The sequence below is a fragment of the Crinia signifera genome, chromosome 4 (assembly GCF_055691185.1).
Source record: "Crinia signifera chromosome 4, ASM5569118v1, whole genome shotgun sequence".
Taxonomy (NCBI): domain Eukaryota; kingdom Metazoa; phylum Chordata; class Amphibia; order Anura; family Myobatrachidae; genus Crinia; species Crinia signifera.
In genome coordinates, this window is record NC_139220.1 from 115,345,757 (window position 1) to 115,369,685 (window position 23,929).

The 23,929-nt window shown below is 42.2% G+C and overlaps 1 protein-coding gene across 1 annotated transcript in view; it reads right to left on the reverse strand.

Annotated features, from left to right (window-relative positions):
* Positions 1-11,476: 11,476 nt before the first annotated feature.
* Positions 11,477-23,929, reverse strand: part of CDK17 (cyclin dependent kinase 17) — a 144,665-nt gene continuing 132,212 nt past the window's right edge. The window contains exons 14-17 of the mRNA XM_083182293.1: positions 22,703-22,745; positions 20,683-20,773; positions 17,002-17,079; positions 11,477-14,589 (exon numbers count right to left, since the gene is read on the reverse strand). Coding sequence (XP_083038419.1) covers positions 14,552-14,589; positions 17,002-17,079; positions 20,683-20,773; positions 22,703-22,745 — 250 coding nt within the window. The 3' untranslated portion in view covers positions 11,477-14,551. The remainder of the gene's footprint in view (positions 14,590-17,001; positions 17,080-20,682; positions 20,774-22,702; positions 22,746-23,929) is intronic.

The window sequence follows — 23,929 nt, forward strand, 5'->3', positions numbered from 1 at the left end:
GTTCATACATTATGACAAGTACTTAATCTGTATTCAGTACATTTATATTAAATCTAAACAAAAAAAAATTTATACGTATTAAACTTTTTTTATTTTGTAGACCGGTTACACTCTCCTTTAATAAAATGCATCTCTAATGGTATTAATGTAATTACATAATGGCAGATTTGATTATGTGGAAGGTACTGGTCTGCAATATTTGATAGTTAAGTATTAGGAGCTAAAAAAAAAAAAAAAAACCGTTTTTTTTTTCAATCCTTGTTTTAGGATTTCAGAGGTTTTAATAGGAAATTAAGCATTGTATGAAAATAAAATAAAACCATGCAACATAACATTATGGATAAAACACTGTGCCTTCATTACAGATGTGCAGTGGTGTCACTTACCCCTTCCACACCCAGCAGCTTAAAAGGAAATGGCCTTACAGGAGGGAGCGTGGCTAAGTTACCCGACCCCTGGGGTATGGGAGATCATGATGTGGGCTGCACCTTGATATGGTCTTGTTTGCAGTGCTGGCGCCTACACTGTGATAGGAGCTGTTTGCTGCACATTATGATTGACTGTAGCACCTGGCTCCTGTCACTGAGCCTGAGATGGCTCTTTAGTGTTACCTCTTGGCGGGTGACGAGATCCACACTCCTTTTGTGATGCTACTGCTTTGCAACATTTTGTCGCCTGATGCGCACACACCGTGAGAACAGAATTGCTGCATGAGGCTGTGATCCATTCGCAGCCGCAACTCTCCCATAGGAGCGCGGGTGTGTGTGTGTGTGTGTGTGTGCACACCCATGAATCCCAGGAGCTGGCAGTCTTTCTGCATAAGCTACACAGCAACTCTGTGTATAAATATTCCAGGTCAAGTAAAAATTAAGTTGGTACATAAATGATAATACACATTTTAAGTGTAATGGTAAAGGATTAGGTTAGAAACTAATTGCTCCTACACACAGAGATTTCAGGGGATTTTCGACGTGATTTCACTAGGTTGCTTAGAAAATGGCCCGGCATTGCTCCGTGTGTAGGGGCCATAGCGATGTGCAGCCCCATGCATCACTATCACCCGGCAATTAATATCCAGCATGCTGAATAAAGCTAGTAATATCGCTAGGTAGGGCCAGTGTTTTCTCCAGAGAACACTGGCTCTGACGGATCGCTCAGCACACATCGCTGACACAGCACTGTACAATGCTGTGTGCCAAGCGATCTTGCTGAACAATGTGAGCAATCTACATTGCTCAGATCACTCAGCAGTGTATAGGTTTCATAAGAATCCTGGGCTTAGTGATTTTGCACCGATCAGACGTTCAAAGATGAAATCCTCCATGAGCCACAAGTAGAAAAGACACGTGGGCCCTCTTTCTGATTCACTCACAAAGGCATATTCCTTCTCAAATGGACAAAACCATGTTAACTGCAGGTTAGGAAGATGTAACTTGTGAAGAGAAAATTAGATTTGGGTTATTTGGTACTTGTTTAGTTTCACGGCGGCAGCGCGAGACACTCTAGCTTGAAAATTGGCAGCTTGCCAGCTGCCTAGCCGCCTTACATTATCAGGCTACTTGCGTGCTGCCTTACGCTGACAGTCCAGCGCTGCTACCCCTTACCTCCTGTCAAGTGAGCGCCTCACATAGTAGCAATGCAATCATACGCTCTATGTGTGTGATCGGTTTGAGCGACTCAGGTGCTCAAACAATAATGCAATGAGTCCCTCCTGCCTCTGACCTCTGAGTAGCTATTGCTCAGATGTATGATATGGCAGGCTTGAATGGGTTCCTGAAACACCCCCAGCCATCCCGAAGCATGGCGAGCGCAGCAGTACGCATTTACCAGTATGTAACATGGAGCACTGGCAAATGCCTCCATCATTGTGCAACAGACGCAGGAGTCTCATTGCTTGAGTGTCTGAGGCGCTCGAACGTATCACACGCATGGAGCTGCTGCTGGAGCGTCTTGAGACGCTCCTATGTAACACAAAGATGGAGCACCTCTCCGCCGGCGCCCTCATGATCCCCTCTCCACAGGAGAGGGGCTATCATGCGTGCACAAGCGCTGTGTGAGAGGCGCTCACTTGACAGGTTAGGGGTAGCAGCGCTGGGTTGCCACGGAGAAGTCAGCGTCAGGCGGCACACGATGCCGCCCTGAAACTAATACCCCTCTGTACCCTTTCACACTGGACTCAGACCTGGGATCGATCCGGGACAGCCCCATTCACACGGATCCTGGAAAATCACTGCAAATACCATATAAAACAGTCTAGTAATAAAAAAAAAGACCTTGTGAATGTTTGGGATGTGTCAATGTTGTTACCTGCTATCTGCATTCATCTGTATAACATGTTACCACCGATAGCTGAGTGCCGCCTGTGAACTATGGAAGGAGCGGGCTGTTTAAGCTCTGCGGGGAATCGCACAAGTGACTGGATAATTGTCCCGATGCCAGCAAGCAGGCTTCCAACTCATGTTGGGCCCCCGTACTGACAAACACTCAGTACCCATGTGTGCCAGGATACAGTTAATCTATCTGTTTATTCTAAGACAAATGTGGGGTGGCATGGTACCAGAGCAAATCCTGACTACAGAACGCTGAGTTCACTGCCCCACAGCAAGGCACCCGGACATGAACAACACTGAAGTGGAGTGAGACCCCGCCGGGAGAACTGGCTGCTGGAATAGATTCTGGGGTATCGTAAAAGCCCACGGGACCATTCACTCTGACTGTATCCCGTGTCGATTTCGGGTCCTACCCAGGTCAGGACCTGGGTAGAGATCCCGGAATGCTGAACACGGGATATTCCTCCAAGACCCTTTTACACTGCACTAAATCCCGGGTTGATGCGCGTTCATGTGCAAAAACCCGGGATATTTTTGCAAGTGGAAAAAGGGTATAAACAAGTAGCCTGATACTGTAAGGCGGCTAGGCAGCTGGCAAGCTGCCAGAATTCAAACAGTCGCTACGCTACAAGCGTAGCTTAAGGCAGTCTGGCAAGCTTGCAATGTTCAAGCTAGGGCGTCTTGCGCTGCCACCGTGAAACTAAACAAGTACTAGTTATTTTGTTTGTGTGCAGGGAAAATACTGACTGCTTTATTTTTTCACTGCAATATAGATCTCACTTTGAAGTAAAACCCCACCCAAATTGAATTTTCTCTGCACAAGTTACATATGCCCCACCTGCAGTGCACATGGTTTTGTCCATTTGAGAAGAAATTTGCCTTTGCACGTGAACCACAATAATGGCTATAATGTTGGCAATATCATTAACCAGCATTGGATCTTATTTTCACTCTAGGAACAAATGACTGGAGCAGAAGTTATCATAACTCTGGGACAGATGTATTAATCCTTAAAAAGAGAAACATCCAGTTAACTCCTACCTGGCATGCTAGTCTGTTTAAAAAATTAGTTAGGGGCTGATTGGCTGGAAGTTTATCACTATCACCCTTGTGTTTCTCTCTTTCTAAGGATTAATACATCTGCCCAAGGGTAACATAATGGCATTTTCATGCAGACAGGTGCCCCAATGACTACTGTGCAGAGAATATATATGGTGGTGAGGAGAACAACAATGAGGGTGGAGGAGGCCACTTATAGGTCCTAGGTTGAGATTGGTGCACAGCTCTATGACTGGTTTAAGAGGGACTGCTTAACCCCTTCCCGACATTTGACGTATATATACGTCATGGCCGGGATGTACTTCCCGACACATGACGTATATATACGTCATGACTTTAAACTGTCCCCGCGTCTATAGACGCGGTGACAGTTTAAACATGTCTGCTGTTCCTGACAGCAGACATGTCCCAGCATGTCCAGGGGGGGCGGCGATGCCTCCCCCCCCCGTCGGCGATCGCTGTGATTGGCTGTTCAATGTGAACAGCCAGTCGCAGCGTTTTCCTGTGTTACCGGCGAATCAGACGCTCGGTAACACAGGTGTCAATCACCGCCGGGTGTAAGGGGGCGTGAGGGGGTCACCGGTGATGACCACACCTCACCCCACCTGCCCCCAAGGCTGTGATTGGTCCGTCGGACCGACGGACCAATCACAGCCATAGCGCGTGATTTAAACTAACGGTGATTGCGCTGCAGACGCCATTCCGGTCTGGAATTGCGTGCAATACATACCTGATCCTTGCCTGATACTTACCTGATCACCGCTGGTAGCGTGCTGCCAGCAGCTGGATGCTTCCTGGATCTGGTCACTTCCTGTGTGCTGCTGCTGCAGTGTCATAGAGTGACAGATAGTGAGAGAGAGTGACAGAGAGTGATAGAGAGTGCTATATTCTGTGTCTGCTGCACCCCCTTTTGTGCTGATCAGTATATCTGTGCTGATCAGCAACTTTTTGGGGGTGCAGGGGTTATTTTTTTTATATATATACACCTGTCAGTTGCACCAAAGCTTGTGCTGCCTGTGCAACTGACTGCTGCCCCCTGCTGCCCCCCCCTTTTGTGCTGATCAGTATAAATTAACTGATCAGCAACTTTTTGGGGGTCCAGGTTTTTTTTTTTTATATATACCCTGTCAGGTTGCACCCACAGTTGTGTGCCTGCTGCCCCTCACTGCTAATCAGCGTTGCATCACTGCATCACTGATCTGCAGTTTTTTTTTTTTGGAGAGTGCAGTGGGGTTTTGTTTTTACACCCACGTTGCTTTTGTGGGTGTCCTGTGGCCGCTGATCAGTGACGTACATCACTGAACAGCATTTTTGGCACAGGGTTGATATAATTTTTTTTCTGCAGTTTTTTTCTGCAGTTTTTTTTTTTGGAGAGTGCAGTGGGGTTTTGTTTTTACACCCACGTTGCTTTTGTGGGTGTCCTGTGGCCGCTGAGCGCTGATCAGTGACGTACATCACTGAACAGCATTTTTGGCACAGGGTTGATATAATTTTTTTTCTGCAGTTTTTTTAAATTGTTTTTTTTTTGGAGAGTGCTGTGGTTTATTTTTTTTAAATTGTTTTTACACCCACGTTGCTTTTGTGGGTGTCCTGTGGCCGCTGAGCGCTGATCAGTGACGTACATCACTGAACAGCATTTTTGGCACAGGGTTGATATAATTTTTATTTTTTTTTTGGATCAAATTCCTGTTGCCTTTGAGCGCTGTTCAGTGACGGATGTTACTGACCAACATCTGTGCTCAATTTTTGGCGCAGGACCTTTTTTTTTTTTTAATTCCTTCAATTTTTTTTTTTTTTATTGGGATCAAATTCCTGTATAAAGTATTTTTTTTTCTGCACTACATACACACTACACACTACATACCCCCCATGTTGAAATAAAGTTTGTACCCCCCCTACACTATACACGTGTTGAAACATTACACTTACAGAAACACAAAAATAAAAATGTCATCCCAAATGTCATCCCAGTCATCCAGAAGAATGTATTCAGCGGAGGAGGCATATGCCATGCTTGCCTCTGACTCTGACACAGCCAGTGATGCAAGCGGGGAATTTGAAGGATTCGTCTTAAGCTCCTCTTCCTCCTCTAGTGATGAGGGACCCCCTCAAAGACGCCCCCGTAGAGCAGCTGAGACCCCCCCCCAAATGATTGATCCCGTATGGACCCCACCACCAGACAATTTATAGCCCCAGGTTCCTGAGTTTTTGGCCATCCCAGGAATCCAATTTGATTCAACAGGTCTCAGAGAAATTGACTTTTTCAAATTATTTTTCTCTGATGATTTTATAAATTTAATGGTGGACCAAAGTAATTTATATGCCCAGCAGTTTATTGCTCAAAACCCCATGTCATCATTTGCTAGGTGGACCCCTGTAGATGCAGTAGAGATGATGACGTTTTGGGGTCTGGTGTTACATATGGGCATAGTAAAAAAGCCAGAAATTAGGCAATATTGGAGAACAGATGTTCTGTACAGCACCCCCACTTTACCGTATGGCCATGACTCGGACTCGTTTTGAGATAATCCTTAAATTTTTACATTACACCGATAATGCACAGTGCCCACCCAGAGATGATCCCACCTTTGACCGGCTATTCAAAGTCAGGCCGGTCATTGATCATTTCAGTGCCAAATTTGCAGAGTTGTACATCCCTGAAAAATGTATTTGTATCGACGAGTCCCTTATACATTTTAAAGGAAGGGTTAAATTCCGCCAGTACCTTCCCAGTAAGAGGGCAAGGTATGGCATAAAAATGTATAAACTGTGTGAAAGCACCTCAGGCTACACCCACAGGTTTAGGGTATATGAAGGGAAGGATTCAAGAATTGAACCGCCAGAATGCCCCCCCTCCCTCGTAGGTGTTAGTGGAAAAATTGTCTGGGATTTAGTGCACCCCTTCCTGGATAAAGGTTATCACCTCTATGTGGATAACTTTTACACTAGCATCCCCCTGTTTAAGGCCCTTGGTTCAAGAGGTACAGCAGCTTGCGGTACTGTGCGCAAGAACCAAAGAGGCCTCCCAAAAACGCACATTGCCCAAGTACTGAGAAGGGGTGAAAGCAGGGGAATATGCACCGAAAATATGTTGTTGGTCAAATAGAAGGACAAGAGGGATGTCCTTATACTGACAACAATTCACGGAGACAGTACCACCTCCGTCCCTGTACGAGGTACCAGTACCCACACCTCAAAACCGAATTGTATCCTAGATTACAATAAGTACATGGGCGGAGTGGATCTTTCAGATCAGGTACTGAAGCCGTACAGTGCCCTGCGGAAAACAAAAATCTGGTACAAGAAGCTGGCCGTGTATATCATTCAGATGGCACTGTATAACGCTTACGTGCTATTCCGTTCTACCAGCCAGAGGGGGACATTTATGCACTTTCAAGAGGAAGTCATAAAGGGCCTAATATTTGGGAACCAGCAGGCAGAGGGCCCCAGTACTTCTAGTACTGGCCCCCGTATTGTACCAGGGCAACATTTTCCTAACGAAATCCCCTCCACTGGAAAAAAGGGCAGGACACAAAAAAGGTGCAAAGTTTGCTATAAAAAGGGAATAAGAAAGGATACTATTTTCCACTGTGAAACTTGCCCCGACAAACACGGCCTATGTATAAAGGAGTGTTTTAAAATATACCACACATCTATGGATTATTAGGTTCATCATTTCACCGTGCTTCGGGGGTCTTGCTAATGCCACATAGCACCCACCATTCATTCCACCAGAATCTGAGCTGCAAAATCCAAAAATCACTCCTTCCCTTCTGAGTCCTGCCATGCACCCAACTGGTATTTTTTGGTCACATATGAGGCATTGCCATACTCGGGAGAAATTGGGGCACAGATGTTGGGGTGCTTTTTCTCCTTCATACCTTATGAAAATGAAAAATTTTGAGCCAGAACTGCATTTTTGTGTAAAAAAAATTTAATTTTTCATTTGCACAGCCCAGTTGTATCAAAATTGGTGAAACCCCTGGGGGTTTGAAATGTACACTATACCCCTAGTTGAATTCCCTGAGGGGTGTAGTTTGCAAAATGGGGTCACTTGTGGGGGGGTTCCACTGTATTGGTGCTTCGGGGGTCTTGCTAATGCGACATAGCACCCACCAACATTCCACCAAAATCTGTGCTGCAAAATCCAAATATCACTCCTTCCCTTCTGAGTCCTGCCATTTTTTGGTCACACATGAGGCATTGCCGTACTCGGGAGAAATTGGGGCACAGATTTTGGGGTGCTTTGTCTCCTTCATTCCTTGTGAAAATGAAAAATTTTGAGCCAGAACTGCATTTTTGTGTAAAAAAATTTAATTTTTCATTTTCACTGCCCAGTTGTACCACAATTGGTGAAACCCCTGGGGGTTTGAAATGTACACTATACCCCTAGATGAATTCCCTGAGGGGTGTAGTTTGCAAAATGGGGTCACTTGTGGGGGGGGGGTTCCACTGTATTGGTGCTTCGGGGGTCTTGCTAATGCGACATAGCACCCACCAACATTCCACCAGAATCTGAGCTGCAAAATCCAAAAATCACTCCTTCCCTTCTGAGTCCTGCCATGCACCCAAATGGTATTTTTTGGTCACATGTGAGGCATTGTCGTACTCGGGAGAAATTGGGGCACAGATTTTGGGGTGCTTTTTCTCCTTCATAGATTATGAAAATGAAAAATTTTGAGCCAGAACTGCATTTTTGTGTAAAAAATGTAATTTTTCGGTACTTGTTTCCTAGCACGGCCACTCCGATTTACATCGGGGTGGTCGTGTCGGAAAAATCGGGTCGATCGCATCGCATGCGATTTGGTCGCATGCGATGCGATCGACGCGACCGACCGATTTTCCCTGGGACCCGATTTTACATTGGATTCAATGTAAAATATTCCCAACACCCCCAAATTTAACGCCGTAAACCCCACCCCACGATAGACGCCAACCCGAAGCGTGGCGAGCGCAGCGAGCCCGCGAGCGGCGGCGGTGCGCGTCCTCCGACCTTTTCATTCCCCTACTATCCACGTCGGCGTGGAGTTGAGAATAGAATAGTGTGGCGAGCGCATCGAGCCACCGAGCCCGAAGCGTGGCGAGCCCCGCGAGGGGACGCGTATACCTGTGAAGTTATACGCGTCCGCTCGCCACGCTTCGGGCTCGGTGGCTCGCTGCGCTCGCCACACTATTCTATTCTCAACTCCACGCCGACGTGGATAGTAGGGGAATGAAAAGGTCGGAGGACGCGCACCGCTGCGCTCGCCGCGCTTCGGGTTGGCGTCTATCGTGGGGTGACGACGGGGACATCTATAATGTGAAATGGGTCATATTGGCCCATTTCACATTTTTTCACGATTTCAATGTTAAAAAATATTTTAACATTGAAGCCTATGGAAAAATCGGGGGCATCGCGTCGGGACCAATGTTAATGGTCCCGACCGACCCGAGGCCCCCGATATTTTACCTTTCCCGACACGATTTCAATGTTAAAATATTTTTTAACATTGAAGCCTATGGGGAAATCGGGGGCATCGCGTCGGGACCAATGTTAATGGTCCCGACCGACGCGATGCCCCCGATATTGGGTCCTAGCCGGCAAAATGGACATGATTTCAAAGGAAATCGGGTCCATCGTATGGATCGTGTACCTTAACTTAAAGGTACACGATCCATAAGATTGTGGCCGTGCTAGGAAACAAGTACCAATTTTTCATTTTCACTGCCCAGTTGTACCACAATTGGTGAAACCCCTGGGGGTTTGAAATGTACACTATACCCCTAGATGAATTCCCTGAGAGGTGTAGTTTGCAAAATGGGGTCACTTGTGGGGGGTTCCTAACTTTTAGCATCTTATGGTGCCTAAAAAATAATCTCATAAAAAGGAGGCTCCAAAATCAAGTAGGTGCTCCTTCTATTATGAAGCCTGTGGTTTGGTCAACGTGCACACTAGGGCCACATATAGGATATTTATAAAAACAAAAGAATTGGGGGAATCAATTTTTAGTCACATTTCTCTAGTAAAATCTACTGTGTTCCTTAGAAAAATGTATTAAAATTGAAAATCTGCAAAAAAAATGAAATTTTGAAATTTCACCTACACTTTGTTTTAATTCCTGTGAAACACCTAAAGGGTTAACAAACTTCCAAAATGCTGTTTTGAATACTGTGAGGGGTGCAGTTTTTGAAATGGCATCATTTATGGGGGTGTCTCACATACAAGTCCCTCAGTAAAAGCAAAAAAAAGTTATCCCCACTTAAGTGATACATGTCAGATTTGAAAAAAAGGGCTCTGTCAGGAAGGCAAAAACAGGCTGCGGCGGGAAGGGGTTAACTATATGGCAGTTTTGTAATGTTCGCTCAATCTGTTCATCCATAATGTTCATGGTACCAGGAAAATTGTTATATGGCTACTAGGGAAGCCAATCCCGGGGCATTTTTTGAATCCCGGGATTCTGGATTGAAACATGCTCAATCCCGTGATTCCCGGGATTGACTTTCCTAATAGAAAAACGCCCTGGCTGCCCCGCATTTACTCACATGCAGCTGGGTTGCCGGGTGGGTGGGCGGTCAGCTTCAGGAGCCGGGTTGGGCAGACGGTTGGTTCATGCTACTGCTGGCTGGCACACAGGCTAGTAGGGCGGGCAAGCGGTGCGGCTTCATACTGCCGGCCGTGACCTGCCTGCCCAGTGTGACCTCTGATTTCGCCACGCTGAGAGGTCACGCTGCGCAGTGCTGCTCTGCCGGTTGAAGCCGGGAAGCATCTGAGCGGGTGCTCAGACGCTGCCTGGCATTAGATTGCGCATGCACAGTCTAATCCCAAAATCCCGGGATTGGAAACTCCAATCCCGGGATTGAAATCCCAGCCTTTTGGGGGACAAATACCGGGATCCCGCCGATCCCAGGATTGGCCACACTAATGGCTACTGAATAGGATCTATAGTACTTAAAGTTTGGGAATTATATAAAGGGTACAGAATAGAGACTATTTTTTATATGATAAGAAAATATAGCCAACAATGATACAAAAAGGGAGTTATTACTAAAAACTTAAGAAATGGAGAAAATATCAAAATACAATATTTTTCATGCCAGTTCTGCATTATTACTATCGCCTTAGTTTTTGGTGCTTTGTGGAGGATGGTTTTACCAGGAAGCGGATCTGAAGTATCTATTCTCCACTTATTGTCATTTGCTGTTGTAATATGATGTTGTCACCTTTTATAACTCTAAACAACTGATACTTTATGAAAATGCTCAAAGCAGGTCTGGAAAGTAGTAGAACAATGCAAGCCCACACTGTGTAAGGGTTGTACACATGGTGCGGTTTTGGCAGGTGATTTTGACTAGAAGGTTAGCCAAATTCGCACGGTTTTAAACATGCAGCCAAACCCGAAGTCAGAATCGCTTAGCTAAATATTCTGTGCAGGCAACGCAATTTTGACTAGTTCACAGAATAGCATAGAGAACACACAATCGCCAGACATCTAGTCAAACTTGTCCACTATAACAGTTGGGGTCATTTTGCTAGCCAGAGTAAGGGATAATATATTTTTTGCCAGGGCTGGACATCTCCTTAACAGCTGGAGTAATATCCAACTGCACCACAATTTCAAATGGGGGGCGTTGACCTATTTGCTGCTGTGTCAAACTAGAATGAAGAATGCCGCCTCCCCATGCAGCACTGCAGCATATTGGAAAGGGGCCGATTTAAACTGCTTTGAAATATAACCGGGAAAGAGTGGATGTCGCAGAGATTTCTATCACCACCACCAAATGCTTTCTACTTAATCACTAGGAGAACCATTGCCTTACAAGTTTATAAGACCGGGGAATACCAAGAGGGAGTAAGGAGACGGTCAAGTGTACATTTTTGGGATAATTTTGGCATGGTGCACCAAATCCTGAAACTATTATGAAGTCTGAAGTGGTCGGCATACAGCACGTGACCCCATATCTAGAGGTTATGCAGTGTCGGCGTTAGGAGTGTATTGTTTCAGTACAGCTATTTTTTATTTCTTTTGCTGCAATGAAAGCGTGACATACCTTTTATTGACTGAGGAGTATTGGAAAGCCCAAATGTGAAACCATATAGAGTACATAAAAAATTTTAAAGAACCAGTTTATTTTTTTACTTGGACAGTTTTATAAAACACCGTAGAAATCAGCACCGGGGAACGGGGAGAGTAAAACAAAATGTAACACATGTTCCTGTGTCGTACAAGAAGTTTTTGATGAAAGGAAAGTGCCTTACAACAAAGGAATATCTTTTCCCATGAGATGCAAAACAGACTATTGTATTTCACATAATATTTATACTTCAAAAAGTACAATATTAATACAGGCTTGTCAGTTTCAAATAAACAGCAGTTTGTTAGCTTCTACAGATTCTTCTTCTTAAATTAAACCCATTTACAAATTATGAAAAGTAGTAGTGGTCCAATATTCACTATTGAACATAAACTTGCCTTTTCTAACAAAATTGTAATTATAATAAAACAAAAAACAACTCCCATCTATATATATTGGTTATATGAATGAAACAACCACGTGTTCCACAATCACTATTCACAAATAAAAAAAATAAAAAAAGATGGGAAAAAAGTCACATAATACTGTAAATATCCTACAAGTTTCTTTTTTTTACCTCAACAAAAACGGCATGAGCCTGAAAGGTTTACAGTGAATGATGGATTAAACAAAAGCCATTACAATTCATTCAGGATACACCGGATAGATTTATGACCATTTAAATAATAAAGAAAAGAAAAAAAAGGAATGAAAAATAAAAGGTCTTCTTGCTAAGTTTATACAGATAAGCACAATACTTCAGGAATACTCCAGCCAGCAGGAAAAGTACTTTTATATACCCTTTTAACTGTCAACATCCAGGTTGATACATTTACTGACAAGCCAAACCAATGACTTTCGGAAACCTTAATTATTAAATGTCTGTGCTTCTAGAAGAAGAAATTGTAATTGTATAAGAGTGTGACTGCTGAAGGTTGTACATGCCTGTCCTAAGTGCCATGGCCACTTCCTGGCTTGAAAACCACATCCCTTCTGTAGTCATTACATAGACTGGGGTAATGCTGTTCCGCTGTCTCCAGGGAGCGTGTTCAATGTTGAACCCATCCAATGCACCTATGCTGCAGGGAAAGGCCAACCAATTAATCTCTCTTGTTTTGGGATAGCTTAATCCTTCAGAATACTGCTACTTACATCATAATTGTCTGTGCACTACAAACATGATCTTCAGGACATGATAGAACAAAAATAGAAAACTGTAGCACTGTTTAAAAGCCTTTCAATAGGTCTAGGTTTCTGGATAATATTAAGTTTCAGTGACGGTCGCTCACTTGAGTGTGAAAGTGTGAGTGTGGGGGTTTGGTGAGTCCTAAATTCCCTGCTGGCATTTATTCCTAGGTTTAATCTATCTGAACAGTAACCAGCTAAGTTACATAACTTTTTTTTATAAGATCAAATACTGGGTTTAGATTTATTACTTCAGTCCATTTTTATTATTTATTAAAATGTACTGATGTTAAAGATAAAGAAGTAGGTTTGTAGTCTGTATAACATTATATAAATCTACCAAAAGAACAAGGGTCCCATAAGTCATTGTACCCACAGGATAGATGTGGTTTTTGACAAAACAAAATTGTTGAATAAAAAATGTATACAATTGTGGTTTGCAGGACAACTGCTTTAACCTTACTAGTTTAAACTATTGTATTGCATTTGGTATATCTCAAGACTAGTTGAAAGTATTCTAAATGTATCAAAACTTAACACCATCGGGGGTCAGTCTTGTGTTTTCATTGGGTGCCCCAAGCCTTTTGATTTCATGCATTTTATTGAGGTTTCTTTCATGAAATGTTCAAAAGCACATTAGTGATTTCACTAAGAAATAAATGGATGCAATATAACCCACTGTAGGCCATCTGCTTCATTTGTCATTAGCATTAATATATAGGAGTGCAGCTGGGCATCAGTGTGTGAGGGGGAAATTGCTCCATGTGTGCCACAATTATTCTTGTTTTCCAGCATATAAACGAATACTTTAATATGGAGAAAGTATTTCATGTTCCCTGAAAATAACAGGTTTGTCCAGCATAGCTCATGTATATTAATGATATAACCGAATACTATAATATCTATGGGGATTGTTCCCAAATCAAAACCTTTGCGGGATCCCTTGCATTGCCTGACTCAGGGAAAAAGAATGAACCCGCTTACAGTAGCTACATGATCAAATCGATAAAAGAGAAAGTTATAACCAAATGGCTAGACGAGCAGGATAGAAATGTTCTGAAACGAATAAAGGCCATCACACGTTAAGTGCGTTTGAGTTCCTTTCTCTGCTAGTGCTAGAGGCACGCTGCGGTACTTATAGAAAAAGATTATTTCTTGGAAAAGAAAATTGGGATCATAACCGACCTCTGCACAACTGAAATATTAATGGTTGACTGGTCTCCTGATTATCTCCTACCTCAAAGCTTAGAAATTATTGCCTGGTCTTTGTCATGTGATTATCAAAAATTGCTAATAATTAAAGTTCTATGGTTTTAAGATTGGAAGAATAATTAAGTTCAATTAAAACATTAAACATGGTCCACTAACCAAGGGCAAGCAAATTCAAAATAGCCTTAATGGAAATAAGAGTTTAATAAAAATAAACTAAAAAAAAAAAAAAAAATAGAAACAAAACAAAAATGGGAAAAAAACCGTAAGAAAACAAATGTTGGGCACAAAAAAAAAACAAAAAACAAAAGTAAAAACAATGAATTCACAGATTTTCAAGCCACTGCAACTTCTTCAGGCATTCAACTGTTATGGTAAATATTCAGACAGTAGTCATTTAGCAGCAATGATTCGGCAATAAATAACGCATTGTGTCTCAGTCCTGCACGAGAATTGCAGCTATAGTCACATTAACAGCTGTAACCTACTGGCTTTTACAGCAGAGGAGACCTCAAAACTGACTGTACAAACTTTGTCACACTGTGACAACAAATATTAAAAAGAATTAAAAACAAAAAAAAGGAAATCTGCAGGTTTGAAATAAAACATCTCCACTGTAGGTATGTCAGTGATGACAAATCACCATAGTCCACCAGAATTAAAAGTTGCCACCGAAGCTTCTGATATTTGTATGAAACTGTGATAGGAAAAACATCTTAAAAGAGCATGCTTTGTCTTCTGTTCTTGCCGTGCCCTGAAAAGGAGAGAAAATCACATGTTAACAGTCCATACAGAAAATGTATAACGTCATGGATAGGGCTGGCTGAATATGATTAAGGACTTTTATAGTGAGAAGGGGAGGTGCTGTGACCAGGGCAGTGTGGGTGTGGCCAGAGCCATATGGGCTTGTACACCCTACACATCCCCAGCGTCTTCCTAAATAATAAAATAGAAAAACGGGATATTAAGATTTGTGGCAGACCATGTGGCTAGCCCTTATCTTGCCGATGTGTAGATCTGGAACTTTGCATCTGCACCTTTCTTAATCTAGCCCTAGTGATGGAAAGTCAATAAAATTAAAAAGATGGGAACTGGCAGTGTAATAGGGAACAAAGAGTGGTGATGAGCAGTGCTGTATCTAATATGACACCAGTACTAAGTGGAGTGCCACAGGGTTCAGTACTAGGGCCCTTCTTATTTAACATATATATATTAACGATATCGGGATGGGGATACTCAGCAATGTATCCATCAATGCTGAGGACACAAAATTCAGTAAAGTTATTAAAATCAGCAGAGGATGTAACCGCACTTCAAAATGATCTTAAGTTGATGAGTGGGCTACAAAGTGGAAAATGAGGTTCAATGTGGATAAATGCAAAGTTATGAACCTCGGGAGGCATAACCAGTGTGCTAGTTACAACCTAAGCGGGGAGGCATTGGGTATTTCAGCACTTGAAAAGGATCTAGGAGTCCAAATAGACAACAAACTGGGGTGTAGTGCTACTATTTTTTGCCTGGGACACAATGTGTCTGAGATTTAAATCGGATTCCCACAGATCTATGTTGATCTGATATGAATAAATAGTAGATTAAAAAATTGCAGTTACTATATATTTATTCAAATGACGTTATTGTCCCATGGCAGCTTTTAAGATCCTAATCTTGGGCACAAGGTACAGGTAACTAGCACTTTAAATCACTGCGGAAATAACAAGTCACTAAACCATATGGTAATATAGTAATACTGCATTACCATTTGTGCCAACACGTATTGCAAATGAAGCCACACGATCAGGATCCAGACAAGGCCTGAAGTATGGTCACAAAGCAGATGTTTAGGAGATATGACCTGGTTACAGTATTGAGCACGGTCACAATCTTCAATAAACCCATTTAATTTGCTTTCTTTTGAACATATATAATCAGTCTTATTCATAATCAGTGTGCGAGAATCCAGAAGTAATACCCATATTTTTAAAGCTGCAGTCTTTTACATGGTAAAACCAGCCTAACTGGACCCACACTTACATTCAGTATAGTATTAAGGAAAAGGTTTTTTAATTCAGCCAACCGCAGATGACTGATTTGAATGCCTGGAGTGTGCTCCTTTTGAGCTACTTATGGCTGAAGGCTGCCCATCTTTACTGTATAAGTTATATTTGCTATACACATTTATCACCATTATTTGGTATATAAAGGCCCTTACAAACTTTTGCTATGGGGCCTACGAATATCTATTTACGCCCTTGCCTGTCACGTCTGTATAGCACCTGACCAAAACTGCCTAAATGCAGTTGAAACAGCTGTTGGGCTGTGCAGTTTGAACATCTTAATCACACGATGGCTCAATAAAAAGCCTTTCTTCATCGATATAGAGGTATATGTAACTTTAGGAGTGCTTAAATCAAATCCTTGATCCAAGGCTGGTGCAGATTAGAACAGAGGAGCTTAAAGTAATATACATGACTTTTACACACATACTGTATACACACAAAAGTGAATCAGAATCTTGTCAGCGGGAGTTTGTTTACTAATGAAAATGACCAAGGGGCTATTGAGCAGAGGAGCGGTGACCAGTGTTGCATTGGGAAGTACAACATGACACAATCAGCCATAATATATCTCCTTAAGTATGTAAAAGTTGAAAAAGGTTATGATATTGTAAGGTAAATGAAGTAGAATTGTGTTACTTTGATTTGTAGATAACTGCGTGACCGGTCATCATTGTGTAGTCATGGTGACAGACCTATATTTATGTAAATGCCTGGAACTGTAATTTGGCTGATTAAGTACCAAATAGCGTTTGAACCTTGGACTCTCAATATGTAAAAAGGTTCCACATCACACAAATCCATGCTTTACATCAGTGGTTGTCAACCACAAACCTCAGGATTTTCTTGTCTGGAAGCAAGTGGGATAGTTACTGACCTACTAAAATACATGATATCACCTGTGCATGATTAAAGAATCCACAACACATGACCTGCTGGTGTTGCTTGAGGACTGGAGTTAAGAAATCTTCCTCTACATTAATAACTAAATAGCATAACGTGCACTGTCTTTATTCTCAACGCATAATACCTTTAAAAAAGCCAACTCCATCCAGTCTAATATACAAACGGTGAAAAAAAAAATCCCACAAACTACTGATCTAGAAACATACCTGCTTCTGGATAGGAAGAATTCCTAAATCCAGGATCTTTCTGCAGCTGAATATCCTTAAGACTGAATATTGATATATCTACAAAAAAAAAAAGAAAAAAGTAAAATAGATTACTTCAAGTGCATATATGGAGACATGAAATACTTATACTAGTAAGGGGATCTGGATGGCTGACAGGGCAAGGGCGAGCTTTGATGGCGAGCAGTGCCGATAGCTCGCCTTCAGTATTCAACCCACCCCCCTTCACTCCCCGTTTACACCCTTACTGTTTCTTTTCAATAGGCTCGCTGCAATTACAGCGAACTTTGCCACTTAAGGGAATCCTTTGACGGCAAGGATTTCCCCGGAACATTGAATACGGTGAGTGGCTGGTGAGGGGGTGTGACGGTGAGGATGGCTTGTTTTTGGCGATCCTTGCCGAAAACAAGCCATCCTCACTGCACAAACCCCCTCGATGGCGGCATTGGGCAGTATTAAATAATAATATCCTATTTAGGATTCGCTGCACAGTCGCTGTGTTTGAGGGCTGGAGCATTCGCTGCTAGCCATCCCTGTCACCGTATTCAATGTCGCAGGGGCTCGCTGCCCCTGATGGCGATTCTTAACCCTGCGATGAGCTGGGGGACGGCGGCAGGCAGGGAGATGGAAGCCTCCCTACCTGAGCCGGACACTGTGGGGGAGAATGAGGGCTCCCGGGGACACAAGCAGCAGCAGCTGCCCCCCGGGAGAGCTGGCAGGGTACTGGGGTAGGGAGCAGCTTGAACTGCAGCTTGAACTGCTCCTGCTTGTGCATATGTAATGAGCGGGAGCAGTGTGAAGTGAATATATGAATATGTAATGAGCGGCTCTCGGCCCCCTGCTGGCTGTTATGTGTAAAAAAAATTATATAAAAATTAAATATATATTCATGTGCTGTAAGCACATGAATAAAAATAGCACGCCCCTTCACAAAAAAAAAAATCCTGATTTTTTTACAACAAATAAAAAAGAAAAAACTTTATTTTAAAAGTTCACCATAAAAAAGATGGTGCTTGCATGTTGAATAGAGTGAATCACTTTATCAGTAAAGAGATTCACCTTAGAGCAAGAAAAAAAGCACACATTCGCAGTAGAACATGGCGAATCAACCTCATTGAATACTGCCCATTGTGTTGACATAGACATTGGGTGATATTCAGTCTAAAAGCTGACAGATCAAAAGGTCAACACCCCAGACCCATACCCAGTATTAGGGACCCCCAGTGACACAGACGCCTTGACATACGGCCTGGGGGCTTAGCCCTATATCTGCAGATCTCTGTATTACCCTGATTATAATGTAGATATTTCTCACTCGGTGTGCAATTGGGTAACAATTTTTTTTTTAACCAGAATTACCCCTCCCTTTTGGCAGCTGAGTGACATCACAATCTGATTGAGCAGCTTGCCAACAAATGTGTTGTGTAGTTGAGAGAGGCATAGATGGGTCAGCATAAGGAGGGATTGCTGACTCCAGAGTGCCATTTGGAGAAGCCAGGGGTATCTCCAGGTAAGCTGGCTCTCAGATGTTATTAGCCATTATCATGTGGCCTTACACCCAGACATATATGTTACCGTTTATGGGATTGGGTTGGGAGTGTGGTTCCCCCTGTGTTGGTATGGCCCGGCTGCTCCAGGTTAGCACACCCTAACACTTTATTAACACTTACCGTATGTTTTCCCTATCACATTGTATATATTTTGCATTATATTTTAATCACACCTTCACTTCCCTACATAGCACCTATGTGCTTCTTATTAACCCCTACTCCTTTTAATTTGTGTGCTGCCCTGGAGTGGTCAGCCTGTGCCGGCATGTTGGGGGCCAACACCCCAGACCCATACCCAATGACAACTTGACGTACGGCCTGGGGGCTTAGCCCTATATCTGCAGATATATGCAACCAAGATCTCTGCATTATCTGATTATTATGTAGATATTTCTCACTCAGTGTCCAATTGGGATACACATTTTTTTTCCCAAAATGTCAACATGGCTATGGTTGATACATAAGGTCAATATAAGTTTTTTGCAGTATTTTTTTTTTTTTTTAATTTACCATATCCAATCGGGGGAAAGAATTATTGGTAAAGTGTGCAGAGTTTGCTCGCCTGCATGGGGACGCGGTGCAATAATTGGCGGTCTACATGCTCAGGCGTTCACACACAAACACCACATGTCCACATTTTTGTGTCGACCTTGTGCATGTTGACTTTTTGGGGTTGACCTAGGCATGTCAACCTAGACATTGTAGGTCTAATATACCACACTCATTATTAAGAGTTTAGGTAAACAATGGTTATACAAGGCAGATGATTTTTTTTGTTTTGCTTTAACAGATGTAATTATAGGTATACATTATGGGGGAAATTTACTAAAGGAAACTTATTTTTGACATTTGCTATTCCGAAAATACGGCAATTCTTATTTGTATTGATGTGCTATCAATACGAATACAAATTTCCGTATTTTCGGGATAGTAAATGTCAAAAATAAGTGTATTTCTGGATACAAATACACCTATTTTTTTTTACAAATTTCCTTTAGTAAATTTCCCCCTATGTGTGTGAATACATTTACAATAAAAGAAAAACTTCAGATAAAGTTTACATATAAAATCCATCATTAAAAGGCAAGCTGTTACCATAATAAAGAAAAGCTTAATGCCTGCCAATATCCGTGAGTACATAAATATCAGTCAAACAATCTCTGAAAAGCAGGGACAGTGCAAAATGTGGGCACACTGAGACTTGAGATTGCCAGTGTATGGTAACTCATTACACCAGTGGTAGCCAACTCCAGTCCTCAAGAACTACCAACAGTGCACGTTTTCTAGATCACCTAGTGGGGGCACAGGTGCACTCATTACTAACTGACACATTATAAATGATCCACAGGTGGAGATAATAACTTCACCTGTGATTCTGTGAGGAGACCTGGAAAACGTTAACTGTTGGTACCTCTCAGGGACTGGAGTTGGCTGTCCCTGCGTTACACCATTGCCCTTAACCAGTTTGTCTCAAATCCAGTTGTAGAAACAACTACAACTGCAAATTAAATCCTGGTGCCCCAACTACTGGGTTTTTTTTTTTTGCAAAATCACCTGATTAGATAGGTTGTATCTGTAGCAGAAGCTCTTGGGATCAGACCTGGCTCTGTAAGTGTCTTGTGGAGTCTTAAGGGGTGTACACACGATGAGATTTTGGTAGGAGATTTTGACTAGATAGTCAAAATCTCCTAATTTAGTAAAAATCGCCCTATTTTTCTCCTGCTTAGTCAATCTTGTCTAACAAAGATTGCTTTGCATAGATTGACTGTGCAGACAAGGCAATTTTGACTAGATCATAGACTACAATTACTTAGACAAAATTGCTTAGTCAGAATTGGCCATTAGTCAATAACTCACCATGTGTACGGGTTTTAGATCTATATCCATTTCTCAAAAATGGAAACATAAGAAGTCTCATCTCCCACTGTTTACACACTCACAAGCCACATGGTAGTGACTCTGAGGCATAAGGGGGTGCTGAGGGTTTACTGGTAAGAAACTGGAGTGAAATATGACAACATGATATTCCCTATTGCAGTTTTGTTCCAAGGCCTAAAATCTCCACTATGACAAACCACAAAGTTCTGTATTATCTATATGTAAAACATCTTACTTTCTGGTAAGCTATGAACTTTTGTTCCGAGACTTCTGAAATAAGCATGCTTCATAGCATCTTCTGCTGAAATTCTCTTTTTAGACTCGTACTGGGAAAAATAATAATATTATAAAATGATTGCAGAATCTGGGGAAAACTGTTTAATGGTTATACAATACAAAGCTACAGTAACAGGAATTAACCCAGAGTCCCAAACTCAATCCTCAAGGAACCACATTAGTCAAGGTTTTAAGAGTGACCATACTTGAGCACAGGTGACTTCATTAGTACCTCACTCAATTTGATGTTCAATCGCAGATCTCCCTAAAAGCTGGACTGTTCGGATGTCTTGAGGACGAAGTTATAGAACCCCTGAATTTAGCGACCATAAAAATCTATGTACATGTAAAAGCATGAAGCGATCGTTTTTAGCATTTTTGTTTTATTCAGTCTGAAGTGTTGCAAACAATGCAGACATAAAAGAGTAACCATAATAAGAAAGACCAACACTACATCATAGATAGCATAATATAGGATTATACTACTATTTACCTCGAGGAGTAACCTACAAAAAAAGGACGCTTCAAATGACACGTAACTGAAGCTTTGTTAAAACAAGGAAATCAATGAGGTAAGCAGCACAGATAAATTGCAGCATATTGTGCCAACTGCTCCATCTAATGTGCAAAGAAAAGTGTTCACTTGTGGTTTCACACGTGTGTGCGTGCATGCATACATACATATACTCGTGTCGGACCTCTTTAGTAGTTTTAACCTAGATTGTGTACCTTTTCCTGTATTGTGCGACTTAGTTCGCTTATAAACCTACTATGTATTTAGACATGCAGAAACACTAATCCTATGTAACAAAATTCATGATGTGATAAATGGGCTATTTGGCTTTTGTGGTATTGTATAATAACAAATAGAAGGTATTGTATCACTCAAAACTTTAATGAAGATTTACCAATACCCGAGTTATTGGTCTTAAACACAAGTCTGTACTCTACGGCACTTAACCATCTGTGGTGCCTGAGGTATGTGACTATTTACAAAAAAAAAAAAACACGCCACACTGCGTCCCAAGAAACCCCTCCTAGCCAGTGCCTACACAGACTCAAAAATAATAGAATTGTTCTTCACCCTTTGTTATCATGTATCACAGATTTTTAAACCCCATCTGGCCGCCCAAACAGCTTGGACCCATCAAGGCATGGACTCCACAAGACCTCTGAAGGGGTATGTGATCACTGAGTCAACAGATCAACCACCATTGATCAGACAGGCAGAAGGACAAACGCAAAAGGCTGGGGCTCGACATAAAAAGATTTATTACAGTCCTGCTTCTCATGGCATCAATATTCACTTATCGTGATAAATTGTTTAAGTGTGCTGCTATTAAGATTTATTTTAGAAGATGTAGACCGATAAACACACAATGGAAGTTACTCTACAAGTGGAGAAGGATATCAACAATAGGATGAACAGACATTTCTGCAGGGACGCATTTTTACCCTGCCCTCGAATAAGCAATGAGCGAATTTCTCTATCTCTTGTTCAAGTATAATAAACGGTTTTAAACATTTAACCCTTTGAGTACCAACATTGCTTTGACCGATGCACTGTGTGCAAGTGCCCACGACGAAGAGTGTTCACCGGGCGAGCACACACAACAGTGCGGTGGGCCGGGGGATGCGCCCATGGGAACGGCCAATATTTAATGGTAATGCCCCGATCGTACAGGAGACAAGTTTTGCATGTCCGCTCCACATTATTTGATGGTGGAACAACATCGAATGATGTGGGTCTCGCCCCCTAGGCTGTGAATGGATGTTTATGCAAAACATCCATTTGCAGCTGTGCAGGCAAATTCGCCCTGTGAAAAAGGGGGCGGGCTGCAATGCGAACGGGCTTGAAAAGACACGCAGTGATGCGAACTTCGCAACCAGAATAACCTTCTTTGTGTGTTTCAATGGTCACAAATACTATAAAAACAGAAATAATGCATTTAATGATTTAATCTTTATATATAACTTACCTGAAGAAACCTTGTTAACAACTCAATTCCTTCAGAGTCTAACCTAAAATAAAATAAATGTATATTTACTGTAAAACACGGCAAATAAATACATAACTTGCAGAGCGCAGAGACCCGGTCGCTTCAGGGACAGCAGAGCGCAGAGACCCGGTCGCTTCAGGGACAGCAGAGCGCAGAGACCCGTTCGCTTCAGGGACAGCAGAGCGCAGAGACCCGGTCGCTTCAGGGACAGCAGAGGGCAGAGACCCGGTCGCTTCAGGGACAGAAGAGCGCAGAGACCCGGTCGCTTCAGGGACAGAAGAGCGCAGAGACCCGGTCGCTTCAGGGACAGAAGAGCGCAGAGACCCGGTCGCTTCAGGGACAGAAGAGCGCAGAGACCTGGTCACTTCAGGGACAGAAGAGCGCAGAGACTTGGTCACTTCAGGGGCAGCAGGTGACCTGGTGACTGCAGGGGGGGGGGGGGGCAAGGAGAGCGCAAGCAGAGACCTGGTTACCACAGGAACTGATGACGGATCGTTACCCCATGTACAGCAGCATTACAGGGGACAATGTAAATTAGCTTGCAAACACATTAATTATAGGAAATAAAGTAACAACTACAAAAAATAACTTTGCAAACTTATATATTACTTTATTTGGTGGTGTTAAAGTATTTGCAATTATATAAATAATGCCCTCTTGTAAAAGTCTAAATGATTGAAAAAACTAATTCCACATTTATAGTATAGATTTATAAATGTTATCCACTAACCCCAATTTCCTCCCCCCCCGGCTTCACACCTCCGGGATTATCTATAAAAGATGGAACTGCCTTTTACTAAAGCCAAAGCTACATTAGTAATTTGACTCATAAAAAAAGACAATACACTGTACAAGTAGCTAAATGAACCACTGCTGTTCAAGCTAGTATGTATATATGCTAAAAGCATCCATGTGAATAGTTTCAATGCAAATGACCCAGAAGTGAACATAAATTCGTGACTCACATTCACAGTAAGAAAAGAACCAAAGCTATTCCACATTTGTGCATTTCATATCCGTAAAACTAGATTCCAAAATATTTAACTATGAAATACAATAGTTGATCCTATATATATTTTTCTTTCGGTGTCTCCATATCTTAAGTCTTCTCTTTTATGTCCACGTGGTTGGTAAGCATAAATCCCCCATACCCAATTTAATTAACCACACATACTTAAGCTTTGGGGTGAACAATAAGGAACAAAC